At 44.7% G+C, this 17,882-nt stretch overlaps 1 protein-coding gene across 1 annotated transcript; it reads left to right on the forward strand.

The window, feature by feature from the left end:
• Positions 1-1,034: 1,034 nt before the first annotated feature.
• Positions 1,035-15,276, forward strand: eva1ba (eva-1 homolog Ba (C. elegans)). The gene is made up of 4 exons (XM_030392917.1): positions 1,035-1,349; positions 12,269-12,410; positions 13,920-14,014; positions 14,113-15,276. The coding sequence occupies exons 3-4, from the start codon at positions 13,948-13,950 to the stop codon at positions 14,538-14,540; spliced, it is 495 nt and encodes a 164-aa protein (XP_030248777.1). The 5' UTR covers positions 1,035-1,349; positions 12,269-12,410; positions 13,920-13,947; the 3' UTR covers positions 14,541-15,276.
• The last annotated feature ends 2,606 nt before the right edge of the window (positions 15,277-17,882 follow it).

Genomic DNA, 17,882 nt, shown 5'->3' on the forward strand with positions numbered 1-17,882 from the left:
TCCGAGCCCAACAGAATCAGAAATAATCTACTTCAAACGGTATAAATGCTGTAAAGACTGTAAATACAACATGCATTTAAAGGGGCAGTATGTAAGAATTTTTGAGATTTTAGAAATAGTACTACCAAAATTATCAACAGAATGTGAAAGAGCGCTGACGTGTTGACATATACGCATTGTGTTGCAGAGATGTCTGAGTTAGCCAGCTAGCCAGCTAGCCTCGGCCCAACCCGACCCAAAGCTCCGCTGCACGGCTAACTGAGCTAACTAGCAAACAGCAGCTACAGTTAGCAGCAGTTAGCCTTCACTCTGTTGATATGCAGCTTCAATTTATTTCAAAGCTGCCATAGGCGTTGGCGCTAACCTCCCGTCTGTTTTGAAGTTGGCGATCCCCAGTCATAATAGGTCCGCCTCTTTATGGAGTTCTCTGTCCTGATTGGATAAAGTTGGTAGGGATACCAGAACATCACTGGTCAGTTCCTACAAACTGTACTGCACCTTTAAAGAAATATTTTGACATTTTGAGAAGCACGCTTCTTCATGACTACTCCAGGCCAGTAAAACACAGGGGCTACAGCCAGCCAACAGTTAGCCTAGCTTAGCATAAAGACTGGAAATGGCCCCTGGAACACTGTTATCGATCTTCTCATCTAACTCGCACAGTACATTTCCAATAACAACAAGCTATTGTTATTAAGATTTAAAAAGGAAACTTAAAAAAAACACACACTGCAACACACAAGCTACACACACACACACACACACACAGTATTGTGTCTTTGTTGATGTTGTTTTTCTGTCTCACTGGACCGTGCATGGAAAAACTTGAGCTAATTTGCCTGGAGTCGCTTTCTGCTTGTTCCCTTAACAACAGAGGGCAAGCCCACACCACATCACACCCCACCACACACACACACACACACACACACCACCACCACCGCCGTTTTCCTCCCTCCTCCCCTTCTTCCAAGAGCTTGCCCTTTTTAGGCTGTTCCTTTTTTTTCCATCTGAAAAGGGGGATAGTATGACAGCTTTTCCTGCTTCTCGTGGATTGGAGCCGGGAGAGAGAAAACTCTGTTACTCACTCCGTCTCCAACTTTGGGAGGAAGTTACCACCTCTTCCCCAGACTCTGAGCACACACACACTCACGCTCAGGCAGATATACACACACACACATACACACGCTCTTCAGGACTTGACCACAGCAGCAACAGGGACTCGGCTGAAACAGGACTGCTTGTAATGCTGCTTTTGTTTTCAAAATTTGGAGGGAAAGCCGGCTGAAATCTGAAGCTTTCTGCACGGACTGAACGGCTTCAGAAGGCACATTTCTTGTCATCACAGACTGGTGAGTTTGACAGTTTAACTCAGTGCATGCGGAGCCCCATAGAAACAGCATTGAAACCGCAGCTCTTCTGTCACTGAACTTTTTCAATGGCTGAAGTGTTTCTGCGGCTGCTCTGCATCTCATTTAGAGTAAAATGTTAGTGCGGCAGGCTTGTTGTGAGGTGAGTGTGTTTGGGAAAACTTACAAGTGCTGTAAAGTTCGGTATCTGGTTTCAATCACAGCAGCTCTAGTAAGTTTTTTACTTCAGATGAAATATCCTCATGTGGTTGTTTATGTTTTGATCAACTTGTTAAAAAGGACTGAAAAAGTGAATGAGTTTTGGTAGCGGCAGAGTAAACACCTTGATAAAGCCATTTTACGCATGATGTTATCAGAGCACAGTGTGTTTTTGTCAGTATCTGTCCAGCTGAAGATCAATCCATCGGAGCAGTCTCGTGTTTTTCTGCATGTTTTCAATGAACCGCCGCCAGAAAGCAGCTGATGCAGCACTTGCAGCTTGAGCCTGGGTACGGCTTTCCTGTGCAGCTGCACGTTATTGGCTAACCTTGTGGGTGATTAATTAGTTGTCACCTTGCCACAATCAAAGCAAACATCCTGTCGCTTTTTGTATTTTTCTTGCTAGTCGCATAATCAAAGACAACTGACGTGTAAGATCTCAGATACGAGGCATGAAGGGCGCACACATGGTGCATATGACTCTTGTTTTTCAGCTGTTCCGCCGCGATTCTCAGAGTTCATAGGAACATTCATGCAGAACAGCAGTTGACCATATGCTTCAGCTCCCAAAGGCCCCCTCCCTTATCCTCTGTGGTCAGCTCCTCTTATCAGCCGACTGGAGGTGATGGGTGGAGGCTGGATAGGGGCTGGGCTGCTCTCAGGGGTCTCCTTTAATTCACACTATCTGAGTGGGCTGGCAGCACTTTAGCTGTGCCTCCTCCTGCAGTCAATCAGATAGCCTTCCATAGGATGAGTGTGAATGCTTGGTTAAGTAACCCCTTCGAGGCCAGCTGGGAAGAGTTGACTCCTGCGTGACCTCTCCGACTAAATAAAGCCAGGAGACGTTCCTCTTCCCCAAAACCCCCGCCGACCCACTTATCAGTCGGGCCTGTCTTATCTGTCCCGAGGATGGTTGTTAACGTACTCTATTTACCGAGATGCCAGAGGTCAGACTCTGATTTGAACTGCTCGTCTAAACTCCCAGGGTACCAATCTGTTTGCAGGGGAGATACAGAAAGTTTCAGCCAATCAAAGCCGAGCTAAGGGAACAGAAAAAAAGCCCTGCGTAGACAGCATTGCACAAGAAACAAACACAACCCCCTGCAAGAGAACAGAAGATGTGCTGTTCATGATTGTTTATACCATTAGTGAGCGAGAAATATCTACTTAAAGAAAGAAATCAGAGCGTGTGATGCTGCCATTATTATTATTATAGAAACCCCACAGACTTTGGATTTGGCTGATTTAGCACTCTTACATATGAACTTTAAAAATACATTGTCATCACTAAATAGTCCCAGTAGATGTTCTCAAAGTCACGCTCATTAATTTTCAGTTTTCTCATTTAGTTTGTAGCTTAAGGAGAATGCTCTCATATAAAAAAATTAATTATCTTGGACTGTTAGACCAAAGTAATAAGATGAGGTAATTTTCAAGTTTAGCGATTTAGGTTTCCTAAAGTATATGCATACAGTATCGTGTGTTCTCCTGTTTCCCAGAATTACTAAATTGATTATTAACTTCTGCATCAACAGCTCACTGATGGTTGGTCAGGTTCTGTATTGTAGCGTAAAAGCTGGTGCAACAGGAAAAGTAAAACGGATTAAATGGAGAAGTTTCAAAACTCAAACAAATGTAATCCCTCTAATAGTGAAATATAGTTGGATTGTTGAGTCTCAATCGCAGGTTGTCATATACGTTGCTTTGGGTTGGCGAGCCAACTTCAACGATCTTTATCTAAAATCGCTTACTACTCCTTTAAATGGTGTCTTATCTGCATAGTATGCCTTTAAAATGAGTTATGATTTCAGGAGCCGCTCTGCTGTCGCGTTTACCTCTATTTCCAAAAACTCTTCAAGGCTAGCTACACATCACTTACAGTTTACCTCAGAAGTAAAAAAATAAATAAAATTTTTACTTGAAAATCCTACTGACCCGAACTGACCTACGACTTTGATGGCCTCTAGCACTGACCGAGGACGGTCGTATTGTGAATACAGGAAGACATTAATGTGTGAAAAGATCGAACACTGTGAAAAAAGATTTCATGGTATGCATTAAGGCGATGACATGGAGCCATTACAGTTTCACGGATCAGCTGATCATCAGATGATCTTTCTTAACAGAGTGATCCATTCAAACACTTGGCTGCTGCTGTTATTTTTCAGCCAGTGCCTGCTATTACACTACAAACTGTGAACGCATCCTCGTGCTTTTGATTGTAAGAGGTTCATTAATCGTTTTTATAACACTGTCTACACTTTGAAGTGTAAATGTAAATGGACTTCTCAAATAGCTTTGCAACACCGATAAGCATTCACCCATTCACACAAATGTGGCCAACTGCTCATCAGGAGCAATAACCATTCATATGCACACTCACAAACCACTTGAAAAGCGAACAGGAGCAATTTAGCTTTCAGGATCTTGCCCAAGGACTCTTTAACATGTAGACTGCAGGGGCCGAGGATCAAACCTCCTCTATCTCAGGAGCCACTGCTGCCCCCTTCTCATCTTGTTGTTTTACTTGAGAACCAAATGTCTTTTGCTCATTGCACCATCTTCCATCATGCAAGAGTTTGGTCTTGATTAATGCCTTTTCCATACCCTCATATTATGGTCATCTAATGGCAGAGTTTTGGAGATAGGAAAAGGTTTACTTTAACCAAAACCCTCTTTTATGATGTTGCTGTTCAAATTTGAATGGTAAACATCCTGAATATCTTCATGAGGATAATGACAGGAACTCCTGTTCTGCCAACCGCAACTCTAATCTTCACTAACATGAAGCAACCGAGAGGCTATTTTAGAGTAATTGAGAAACAGGAGTTTGATGAATGACGCATCTCACAAACTGTGTTTAGCAAAGCCCCTGTCAAACGCTGATGTCTTGCAGGGCTCAGGGCTTACTGCTGTCTTGTAGGAGCTTCACTGGTCAAGACACTCCCCTGCTGAGGCTCTGGCAGATGTTTGACATGCTAAGTCCGGCGGGTTTGCCTAAGCTCACACTGCTATCTCGGACACGCACACTCACACACATACAAAGGGAGGCCACACAGAAAACCGAAAGACACACAATAAAAGAACTAGAACATGCACACAGGTGGTTAAACTGCCTGCTGGTATTTGCTCAAACAGGACGCGACAGATCAGAACCTCACGTATTTGACATGTTTGTTGTTTAAAGTTGTTTTTTTAGCAGAAGAGAGTTAAGACAATCCCAAACTGGAGGCAGTTTTAAAGGATAAGAGCACCCAAAATGTAAAATTCAGTCATTAAGTCGCGATTCGGGGAACTGCAGTTTTAAGCACTTCTGCATTGGCTTCATTTTTTCTGCCACGGAGGTTGCAACTTGATTTTTACTCATCTCTATAGTGAAATATACGATGCCGATGTACTTCAAAGGGGCCATGACAAATGATAAGACTATTGGTGTCTTTGCTTTTTTACTGCTGGTCACTAATCAAGGTCAGTTAAAGTCACTCAAAGGCTTTTTAAAACACTGAAAACAGGCACCGGCCGCCGCTCACGCTAAACAAAAACAGTTCCTGTCACGACAACATTTCAGGAAAACCTCCTAAATCTCACGGAGCCACACCGTGTTCTCGAGCGGTAAAAGGTAAATGCCGTGGACCCAATCACTGAAAGGGCAAACACGTGTTTTGCGTCACCGAGTAATCTGTAGGGCCCATGTAATTGATACAGTATGTGGCGCTGGCGTGCGGGCTGGATGGTGGCCCAGATCGATGAAAAAGGGTGAGATCATGGCTCTATTTTTGGAGCTCTGAGTTAAGGTTAATTTAAAGCCTGCTGCGCTTTAGAGAATCATAGAGGAATGTTCATTCGAATCAATTTTAACGTACACAAACACACGCAGACGACCAGCATCTGTCAGCACGCAGACACATACTGTACACACACACAGCTGTGGTGGCTTCCTACTGCCATGAGCGCTGCTTGATTTGCTTGATTGGTACCGCGATAGCGTCAGTACGAAGATGGCTCGCAGGATATCTCCTCTGGATTTACATAGTAAAGCATTCTGGCTTTGCCTCACATCAGGAACACATCTGGGTGCTATTATCCACTTGCCCTAACCCCCAGCTCAGTCAGATATCTCCATTACCCTCCTATTACCTGCCATAGCCCACAAAATATGCTCTTCACGGGACAAGCAGTGCACTGTGGTTCACTTTTTATGACACGAAGGATAAACAGGGATTCATTGGGCCAAGGGTTGCAGTTAGTCTGAGCCAGGCCGGCGTCACGTTGGCATCCTGAGTCATGTTGAAATGTACAACCCTCCCCCCCTGGTGAAAAGCGCAGTGTCTTCAGTCAAGTTGCTGGCCGACGATGTCTGACTGATTTCTGTGTTTGCGCCTGGAAAAGTTTTTGTCCTTAAAAAGCAAAAGCTGTTGTTCATCGAGTGTACGTCAAATAAAGTACATGCCCAAAGCCGAATACATCAACACGCAGGGAAACACAAAGCTTTCTTTCAGCTCTGTATCAAGCAATAAACCATATTCAAGACGTTTGGATAAGATCAAAATCCTCTACTGGAACAAAAATGTCAAAAGTTTGAACGCCGCACAAACAAAACAGGTTCGGATCGCAATTCATTTCCAGCTAAGAACCACTCAAGAGGAAACTTAATAAAAAGTTGGGCAAGTTCTGACTGTGCATTTACTAGAGCCGTCTGTCTCTGCAGCTGGCAGCACATTGTGGTTCAGGCGAGGGTCAATTATTGTTTAACATGGGTTGTTTTGATTGTTTGATTTTACCTACAGACTGTGTTAGATTGGTGTGGTTTTGCACAGTGACGTGTAGCGTGGTCTACATGCTTTCTCTGAGGTGCTTTAAGAACAATCTGAAAGTGATGAAAAGCTGTTTTGTTTGGGGTGATTTCAGGAAAACACAGGGACAATAGCACCATGGAAACCAATTGCGTCACCCAATTTTTGTAACTTTGGTAAAGAGAAGGGAGAAGCCAAACCGAAACCTTGAGAGTATTTCGCGGATCTGGTCAGAGTTTCACGGCACAGACTGAAGAACTTGACAGCGCTGCAGTGATGAGTCAGCCGTCAGAAAACTAATCGCCAATTATTTTGATATATCTCCATATCATAAATATGGAGATATCCTGACTTTTTTTTTTGCAGAAATCACATTTAACCGACAGAAATATGCATGGTAAAGAAGCAAACAGGAGTTGGAGAGGGAAAGACAGATTGGTATGACATGCAGCAAAGCTCTCCAGCCAGAAACCTAAACTGTGCACCCAAGTTACAAAGTATGAATTTTAACAACTCCACTGCAGGATCCATCACCAGGGAAAAGGAAAGTTTGGAGGGATCAGAGTCTGAATTAAGTTCCAGGGACATTATTTTGACCCCCAACAAGTCCCTGCTCTGGAGTAGCGCTCTAAAAAAGTACAGGAACTTTAGAGTTGGGGACTGCTGAACACTTCAGATTGGGGGAGTACTCTCAGCCTTACACATAGGCCCTGGGTTATACAGAAGAAAGCATGTGACAGATGGAACAATGATGACGTCCAGGCTTTTGTTGTTGTGTAGTCGCACACAAAAATGCCATGTAGAGACAGCTTTTGCTTGTTCATGCATCGGTGGACGGGTCTGCCCGTAATCTCCGTGGGTCTTTAATCTGCAGTGGAAAAACACGGACAGCGTGGAGTGAAAGAACGTTTTAGTTTTGTGAAAATAAGCTCCCAGGACTACACGTTTGGGATCACTTGGGTGGAATCACGGCTAAAGCAAACAAATGCTGGAATAGTGCAATGTTTCCGTCTCTGCGGCCTGTTAAACTCATCAAACACTAATCTCCCTTTGGCTTAGAGATGTTTAGCTTCTCCTCCTTTGAGTGCAGTCGGTCTCCATCAGACCTTGTTCTGCCCGTTTCTTTTACAAACCCATATGTGGTCGTTTCAAAACATCTTAGTCCATCACATTCTCAGTGACACACTGCGTCTCAGTAATCCAGCACGCAGACAGAGTAAAACAAACCATAAAAGTATTTGCAAACACTCCGTGACCCAGGTCTGTTTGAGGTCACCTTCACCTGGTGCTCCATGTCTCGGCCCTGATAGCAACCACATGCCTGTCCTGTCTCCAAACGCAACAGTTCTCCCTCTCGGTCGGATCCTCTGGCAGGCCTCGACCGCGAGGGGAAGCAGCACTAACATTACACACAGCTTGAAACCAAAGATCTTCATGTCAGGAGGAACTGGGAAGAAATGCACCCTCGCCGTCTCCAGAAATGTCCTCCGCAACCCTCCACAAGACAATTAACCTTCACCCCACCGCGGACCGTCGTGAGCGCTTTCACAGACACTGACGTCGGTTTGGACGATGTTTCTGTTTACTGTGCGGAAAGTGATCGCCTGCACCTCTGCTGTTCTGGGGGAGCGCTTGAAGATCCATTATGTTTTAGTGCTTGGAGACGGTTTTCTGGCCTGATCGCAGGTGTGTGACGAATGGCTCGTAGAGAGACTTTTGTGATACAGTTTCAGATTCTCTGGCAGTTTGAAGGCTGCTGTTAACCTTTCATCAGCTACTGAAAGAATTTCTCGCTCCAGCCAAGCCTGGGCTTTGATTCAGTATATTTATTTAAGGGGGCACACGCAGAGTTTCAGAATGTGCTTCGCGAAGCCCAAAATAGTGTTTAAATGACTCAGATTGGTTTGTTTGATGCTGTGCATCATTAAGAACAGGCTGATTTTTTTTTCTTCAGTAGCAGCCACAGAAACAAAGCAGGGACATTTTAATGAACATAATCAAGAGCGAAAATAAAAATACTATAAGATGCTATAAATCCTTCTGGCAGCTCCTGTGATCTCCCTCACCAGAGAGCGCATGCATGTGTGTGGACTTTCATAATAAATGTGATTAGATTTAAATCTGGCAGTTTTCAGTCAGCGGAGCTTTTGTCCCAGGCGAAACCGCAGAAAAAGCCGTCCGCGGTGCCAAGAATTGTTGCGGCTGCACAGAAATTCGAGGCATTAAAAATATTTGTTCCCCTCTGCGGTCCGGCGTGTGTCATTACAATGAGTGGAGAACACCAACGCGCTCCCTCGCGTAATCGGACCTCTTCATCTTCTTTGTGTAAATCAAATGTGGCCTGACTCCCTGCATCATTTTCACCGAAGGGGCTCTGACTTTGACATGATTTCTTCATTGTGGAAAGGAGGAGTGTTGAGGTCGGACGGTTTACGAAACGAAGGATTACTGGTGAGGCAGGGAAAAGGGTTTGTGTTCTGTGACAAACTTTCGCTTTGGAGGTCTGCAGCCTATAAATCACCCGGCTGACGTGTGCGTACAGCAGACAGCTCAGTCATTCTGTCCCAACACACTTATCTCAGACAATAACAATGATGCTGGAGGAAGGGCTTCGAACCTGGATGTTGTCCCTGCGGAAAAGGGACAAAACGTCGCGGGAAGGAAGCGCCATTGTGTTTATGTGCAAGTGGATGATAACAAAAAACATCACACTGCATGATAGTTTGGAGTTTTTGCTTCCACTCGACTCCTCCATCGGAACGAAAAAGCAAACAACGCTCCGTCAGAAATAGTGTTTGGCCTCTTCCCCGGGCCACGACAGACCGTGTTTGTGCTGGCTTCAGTCGGTTTCTGCTGCGATCTTACATAAATAACTTGCCGCTGACTGACAGATTTAAGGAAGAAGAATTAGCCGAGTCAGTTGCAACCTTTAACATTCGCTACTGGGAAAGTGTTATCATGTTTTGATTTAATGTGAGATAAAGAGATGTGGACGCAAGTTTCCCACACAGTTACGGCCGTATCAGGACGGGTGAAGTGATTACTCAATAGTCAGCAGCGTGCGAGGGACTCAGGAAAGGGATGCCTGAGTGTTTGACCTCAGGATATGAGTAGATAGATGATAAGCCAGGACTGACCAGAAATAGGACCAAACATTAACGTCACGGGAGCTCAGGCGTGGCGCAAAGACACGTGCTGCCAAGGGTTTGGTTGGATCACTGGAAAATTACATCTTAGCTGTGTCATATCTTTTGTTTTCCACACTTGACTTACGTCTGATGGTTATTCGATAACTAAACAACGGAGGCTTGTTTTAAAGCCTAACAAAACTGCAGGGAAATTGGATTTTATAGCTAAAAAATTTTAGGCAGTTTTTTGCCACATAATAACACCATACGGTGTCCTGATTCTCGAGATATTCTCACTTCTGTGGCAGAGCAGTTGGTGCGAAACGCTTCCAGCAGTCAGCAGTCCGCAAAAGTTGCAGTTTCGAGTGCGAGAAGTGCGAAGCTTTGTTTGTTTGTTTGTCTGATTTTTGCCAAAGTTCATAGCTATCGCAATCCTACCCAAAGTGATGCACTTCATTAGGAGTTGATTTCCCCCCTCTGCAATCGCTGCTTTTCAGTTAAGCCGCCGCGGTTATTGGGAATGTTTGATCACGTAAGGGGCCATAATTTGAGGATTCATTACATTTACCAGGCTTAAGTTTGAGTAAAAAACGATGCGACAAAATGATACATCCAATCTCTAATGCATGACTCCTTTGTTACAATTAAGGTCTCGCTTTCAAGGCTGTAAGGGTAAGGCAACATCTGCAAAAAGAAAAAGCGAAACGGGTCACTTGGAGAAAATGACTGAGAGTTGAGAGCATGGGATCGTACATAGCTGGGAAGGAGGGAGGTCTGTTAATAATTTCCTTCTCGGGCTAAAACAAAAACACAACAAGACAACAGGGCAGGGTAATTAGTGTTTAGACAGGCTTTAAACAGGTCTCCAGTTGTTTTTAACCACCAGTTAATGGATGCCTGGGTCCTGATGAAGCTCAGTTTGGCTGCGTTCCAGAGCGAGAGGAGGCCAGTTACTGTACTGGAGGTGTCCGGTCATTAACTTTGACCTTGGCTTGAGTCATTCGAGCCGCTCGCTTTATTACCCTCGAGACAAAAACAAAATATCTCATTGAGGGCCCGTGTTCCTGGATAATGATGAGGAGATTCCATTAGCAGGGAGGGATTAGGCTCCGCGGGAGGGGAGGAGATGAACTTGTTCATAATTGAAAAGAAAGGAAGGAAGCTCGACGGGTAGACAACGCGTAGGTCCATCCCCGCGGTGCCTGGCAGAAACAAAAGGGCCATTCGCTGTGGCTCCCGCGGGGACCGAGGGGGTGGCCTGGAATAGCACGTTGCCATAGTGACCGCGCTGTCACTTAGCCCCCCGAGCGCTGTCTCAGTCGGCCGCTCCGTAGTGTACATTGGATCTGCCAAGAGTCAGCAAGATCAGAATCTGCCCTGGAAAAGCACAGCGGCTCTGCTAAACCAACGGCAGCTGGCAGAGGAGTTTTTTTTCCTAAACAAGGCTACGAGTCAGAAAACTTCACAGCTCAGCATTTTCTACAGCTCCTGATCCCCCCCACCTGGCATGTGAAGCACCAGACCCCCCCCCCGCACAAGTTACAGGGCTTTTATTGAGTTATTCGAGGGCTCCTGTTGTCGGATTTTAGAAAGATCTTCTAGATTTGAGCCGTTGCATTAAGAGATTTCAGTGTGGCAGGAATACCTCATATTTGTCACATTTAATTATGTGTTTGAAAGTTTTCTTCGCTTTATTCCACCTCCGTCCTGTTTCAAAATCAAAGACAATAATATATCATTATATATAGTACAACATATAATGAGACATGCAGCTATTGTATTGTGTTTGTTTTTCAAAAGAAGAGAAAGCTGCACAGGATTGGCAACGTGCGCATGACTACACCTTCCCCTCTGCAACCCTCAACTCATTCGAGGTTCAATCATGCTGTGAAGTTTGTACTCCACTTGGGGCCGTTGGAAGACTGGTACCCCCCGTCATTCGGACAGATTTCCCAGATTTACCTAATCATAACTATATCTAATACGGTGCAAGTTTGATACACAGACTTTATATACAGGCCGTGGTTTGATAGAACGATCTGTGAACCAATTAGGGTTTTGTCGAAGCAAGTAGGCAAGACGTTACACAAGCAGTCCACCTGAACCAACATTAAGGCAAGAAATTAGCAATGTAGTTGCTACATCTCCGCTCGTCACACTTAAAAGAAAAAAAAAAATCGGCTAACTTAAAAGCATGTTCCAACTTTCCTAAGGAGAAGTCACTACTTTGCATTGGCAAGCTGGTCTGGCTGTGGCGGGCTAGGCCCTCGACACTGGTGGTCTGGAGCCCCCATATTCAAAAAAATGCTGCAGAAGTGCTCTCTCGGATGCCCCTATGGTAGATAGAACATGATAGAGTGCCCCACTGTGTACAGCTGGTGCCTTTGTTATGTTTTCCTCCCCTTCCTCTCAGACATCCTGAGTCCGCCACTGGCCGTTGGCAATGAAATGATGCAACTAACTACACTTACCACCCACACGGACACTGAACGAATACAATTGCAGTAAAGACAAAATGCAGGGCTTCTGGAGAAACTAAAATGTATTATAGCCTGGGAATTTCTATGGTTTTGGAGTCTCTGTGCGTTTTACAGCACAGTCGAAACCCAGTGAAAAACTGAAAAGCCTGCCTCTAGTCTCCTGCCGGACCGTGTATCCTGCTGCAGGACTGTCATTGTTTGCATTGCAGACGCCTCAGTGCGTTTGGATCTAATGTAGCTTGACGTCTCTGTGTGTGTGTGTGTGTGTGTGTGTGTGTGTGTGTTTGCTCTTGTCTGTTTAGCCTGAGGACCAAAGATCACACGGGGCCCTGATCCAGAGGCAACGGGCAGAGAGAGATAGGACCGTGTTCGCTTCTGCATCTCAAACCTCTCGCCTCACCATGAACCGGGAGTGAGTACGTGCTACGAAGTTTCATTTTTGTGGTAAGTTTTAAACTCTATCCGTACTCCACTTTCTGCTTTACTTCTGCTTTTAAAAGAAGAGCGTTTGGGGGTGTTTTAAAGTTTATTTGCAGGCCACGTTACACATGGTTTACACATGTGTGGTTTCATGTTTTGAGTCTGACTGGAAGCTGCGTCAACAAACAAGCACAAATGCTGCATAAATCACCGAGGTATTTGCATCAGGCCACGCATCAGGCTCTGAGGTTATCAGCGGGTACAACTTAGAGGTAAATGCAAACACAAACATGTGGTTTGTGCAATTTGAGGACGTCCATATGATCCACGTGTAGGCGCGGCGACATGTGGTTCGACTTAGAGAGCAAGCGCGCACAGGTTAGAGCGGGGGGTGGGGGGGTGGAGGCAACGTCGCAGCCCGTCATCGCTTCACATGGACAGACTGTTTTTTTCCACAGCCCGGCCACAACACGAAGCACATGTCTGAGCGTGGCGCTAACATTACAGTGACTGGAAGGATTAGAAGCACCTCCTTTTATTTTGAACTGGTCTCTCCTCTGTTGCCATCAACACTGTTATGGTGCCACACCGTGACGTCATCACACCAGGGAGGTGGAAATTGTTCTCAACGTGAGGGAGAAAAGCCAGAGTCAGCAGGAAAGGGCAGCAGGGTGGAGGAGGAGGAGGAGGAGGAGGAGGAGGAGGAGGAGGAGGAGGAGAGTCGGGGAGGGAGGAAATGCACAAAGACACGACCCTGGTTTGGTATTCCGTGCAGGCAAATCCAATATTTTCAGATGAGAAACAGACTTGTTTCTCCTGAGGAGCAAAAAAGCTACTGAGTGAGGAGGAGGTAGAATGAAGGTAACACAGAGGACTGGATGTGGATAATCGCTGGAAACAAAAACCAGACTGCAGGGGAGAATGAACGTGAACTTTTCTTGTGTCTCCTCTCCAAATGTTTTACTTCCTAGGGAGTGTGACTTGCTCGCAGGAATGGTTAAAAACACAATAGATCCTCAGATCAACAGGAAAAGAGGAGGATAGGCAGTCAAAATGTCAGGGACACTCAGCCTTAACAGTACAAATAAGTCCACAACACACTGGCCTTTTAGCCCGAGCTCCACAAATTGATCTGGGAGTCCCATCAGCCTGGAAGGAGTCCTTTGTGGATACTTGGAAAATTGACTCTTGACCTCCTTAATAGAGGGCTGTCATGGTTCAGAGAGAATGGCAGAGGCAGAGTGCCATGTGCCAAATACGTTATGATGATCCCAGCTGAAGGCAGCACTTCAGGAGGACACAGAGGGGCTTTTGTTTGACACTTGGAAGCCTCATCCCACCCACACGATGGCGCATGAAAAAGCGCCGCGCTCGGTGGGTTTGACATCCCGGCGCCGCACAGAACTTGACACTGGAGGAGGGGTGCCTGGGAAATATTTCAAAAGATTTCCAGTACCTGGAAGAGCATCGATGTGGTGTCGAGTTGCATCTTAAGACAGATTTATATGATGTGTCTTGTTTGTTGTTTTCCAGGTGCGAGGAAAGCAAAGTCAGGACCACCATGGATGTGAAGAAAAAAGAAATGGACCTCCTGAGCAACAGCATAGCCGCATACGCGCACATCAAAGGTAAGTCGCACTGCGGCACAGAACAATAAGATCTCTATCCAAAAAAAGAACAAGTAACAGCACTGAACTCCATCTGCTCGTCTGTTCTCTTTCCTCAGCAAACCCGGAGAGCTTCGGCCTTTACTTTGTGCTTGGGGTGTGTTTCGGCCTGGTGCTGACGCTCTGCCTCCTGGTCATCCGCATCTCCTGCAAGCCGCGCACCAACATCGCCCCCTCCACGCCCGAGAAGAAACACTTGAAGGACATCAGCGAGGAGGACGAGGAGAGCGAGGAGGACGACGACAACGACGACGGGGACGACGTAGAGGCGCCTGTCCTGTTGCCAAGCACGGAAATCCCCGTCGGCAACCACACCAGCCAGTCGGACGGGACGCTGAGCGTGAATGTGTTCACTTCGGCCGAGGAGCTGGAGCGTGCACAGCGGCTGGAGGAGAGGGAACGGATCATCAGGGAGATCTGGAGGAACGGCCAGCCCGACATCCTCGGGTCGGGGACAGGGACTATTGGAAGAGTGCATTACTACTAACACACACACGAGAGGTTTTTAGGGGAAACACTGTGAGCTCCGAGGCCTGATGTGGACCTTTGGGTGGGCCTGGCGTCCCCGGAGCCTGTGTTAGATTCAAGGCAACATCATTGAAACAGGACACTGAAATGCCAAATACTCTGACTGAACTTTGTGATATTGCACTTCCTATGTAGCAATGATATTTTTTCGACTGACTACATGAAATTAAACCAAATGGTGTCTTAAGGACTGATGTGGGAGCTGACGGACACTTGAAGTAATCATTGTTTTTTTTTTGTTTCTTTTGTAATATATGGCGCTTATGACAAAAATGCACACAACTTATGTATGAAATAAGTGAAAGATGAGAGCATATGTAAGGACAACGTATGTACTGTATGTCTTGATTACCTGTTTGCAGCGAGGATGTTTATCCTCCAGGGAAAAACAGGAAATGACATTGTTTGAACAAGCACATATGAATCAATTTAGGAGGGGTGAGATTACACAGTATAATGTAAAGTCAATACAAAAAAAAAAATTGGAGTCTTTAATTTATGAATACATTAAATTGGTGTCTGTGTTTTCAGGGATAATTCCAACAAAAAGGAAATGACAGAATTAAAGTATTACAGTGAAAATCATCTACTGTTGTTTTCTCTTCATCATTCTCTGCAGACCCTTTGGCTCAAGATTTATAATCTAGATAAGGATAGAGAGACTAAATTTGCTAATAAAATGACTGGAAAGGTCACTCTTTGTCATTTGTTATTTCTGCACAATGTCTCAAAAAGGTTAGAACATGTCAAGTAAAAAGAAATGTCTGGCAAAAGAAAAAGGGCCCTGGCAGGGTCAGACATTAGTGCTGTGAAAGGAAGATGTTCTGATAAATATATGCATCTCCAAATTATATTAATTTCCTGTTGCCTTTACAGAGAGACAAAAACTTGCAAATGGAGCCAAGTCTGTAAGCTAGTTCAGGTGCACGGCACGGCCGGTAGCGACGGTGATGCAAATCAAGCGCACCCTATGTCTAACGGCAATTAACTCCACACCTGTTGACTTGTTAGCTTCTTTAACTGTCTCCTCTGTCTTATACAAAGTGGCCTAACCTCGTTACATTGGACTGGTAATGCCCATTTTCTCCTCCGTCATCCTTCCACACGCTCCACCTCAAGCTGAGGTGAGTTTTCCTCCACCTGTCCTCAGCTGTTGGACCACAACATCCCTGCTCCCCCACCTGACCGAGCTAATTGCTAGCTTAGCTATGCTATGTGCCCAGCAGTCCAGACTGAAATATCTCAACTATTTAAATGCTTGGCCAAGACATTTAGCACAGATATTAAGTGTTGCCTCGAATAACTTTGTAATGACGTTAAAGACTTTTCATTTCGAGCTACCAGCAGGTCTAATTTATTCATTTGTGCATTCAAAACATCTCAACATCTTACCAGTCCTTGCTGGAAAAACTAGCATAGACCAGCATAGCTGCTAACTAGCAAGAGCAGCATATATTGCGTTTTGGTGCTGGTATGCTGGTGACCAGCATGGGATGTGTCTACAACTTATTCCATATTGCAGAGTATGAGGAGGAGTTAAGTTGGCTGTGAAAGCCCAATACAGGGCACAGAGTCAGTGAGGTGTCACAGTACACCAAGTTTATTGAACACAAGTTTCAAACCTGCAAGATTTTGGGGTCATTTGAGGGCACCTGAAACAAACTGTAAATACTGCACTAAATATACAAACATATAAATGCAACACTTTGTGTTTTGCTCCCATTTCTCTCACAAGTTGAAGTAAACAATTTTATATTGGTTTTCTTTTTTATGTACACAAAATAATTAGGCTAGTTCTTTCAGATTTTGAGCACGTTTGTTAAAATCCAATCACTTAAGATACTAGTTATTTTTCATATGTCTTGCTGCATCAGAGCCAAATGAGTGAATGTTTAAATTAACAGATTTTGTAGACACTCAGAATTAAAAAAATGATATTGACAATTTAAAAAATGCTGAATATTGGATAATCAATGTACCCATAGTATACAAACATGTAATGTATGATTTACCTAACGTGTAGTTTTGATACTTTTCACATGAGACTTTGCCAAAGCAATATTTTAACATGACGTCTTTACTGTAGTGGTAGACTGATTTTTGGCCCTGGCAAATTATTGTGGGCAGATATTCAGCATTTTCCAATTATCTGTATCTGTGATTTTTTTGTCATATTGCAGATAAAATAAACACATTTAAAAATGTGCTATGTGGCTCCGATGCAACATCCTCTCACATAATGTTCTGCACACAACATTATCTGATTGGTAACACGTCAGAATTTCAGTTATAGCCTGTAAACACAGACTAATCTGAATCTGCAAAGTAACTATTAACTACATTAATTCAATAAATGTAGTGGAGAGGAAATGAATAAGCGGCGGAAAATGGAAATATTCAAGTAAAGTAACTCAGAACTGTACTTAAGAACAGTACTAACATAAATTGTTCTTAGGTTTATGCTGTATTTGCGTTGGTAGTAATTGTGGACATCATCTCAATGAGCTGGGTTAATTTCTTCTCTTTGTTGTTTGGCATACTATGATGCTTTGAAGCTTGTGATAGGGGCTTAATTGGTTTCATGCCGTATTTCCATCTTTGTTGGCGACGTTGCGGGCGGGCTGCATTGCTTATATGTTGGTTTCTGCATTTTCTTCATACACTTCATGTTTGGATTAGTTAGGGAGTTGACCCTCGCTACAGCTTCATGCAAGATATTTTCCTGGATTTGAGGTCAAAGTAGTGGTAGTAGAGTCGACCCAATAGCTGGTGCCTTGCTCTCTCTCTGATGTGGTTTTGGGGGAAGTCTATTAACATTGCTCCCCAAACTCTGCTGCTGTGACTTGGGTGCATGCTCACAGGGCTTGACCAGGTGAAATGGCCAATATCAACTCTGTTTTCACATTATAAATCTCTTCCACCTGAGTCGACTGACTGAATCGTTGCCTGGCTGCCAACAAAGACTTACAGAACATTGATGAACTGCCCACCCTGGGCGAATGTTTGTATTGGACACATGCACAAGTCAATTTTTAGTGGTTTGGTGATTTACAACTTATGAATAAGGCTAGTGTGAGTTCTTGGCATGGCAATTAAGACACACAAAGGGGAAAATGTACAAAATAATCACTTTTTTATGGCATATGTTCACATTCAGTCGAGCAACCTGGAGCTGCTGTGAGGCTGGTGTTGCTTGGAGAGGGGGCTTGGTTGGAGATGGAGTCAGGCCAAGGACATCTACTAGAGTCGTCCTCGTAGCACAAGCAGACAGGCTCCAGGTTTGCCTTGGGCCCTGCTCTGT

The sequence above is a fragment of the Sparus aurata genome, chromosome 17 (genome assembly GCF_900880675.1).
Source record: "Sparus aurata chromosome 17, fSpaAur1.1, whole genome shotgun sequence".
Lineage (NCBI taxonomy): Eukaryota > Metazoa > Chordata > Actinopteri > Spariformes > Sparidae > Sparus > Sparus aurata.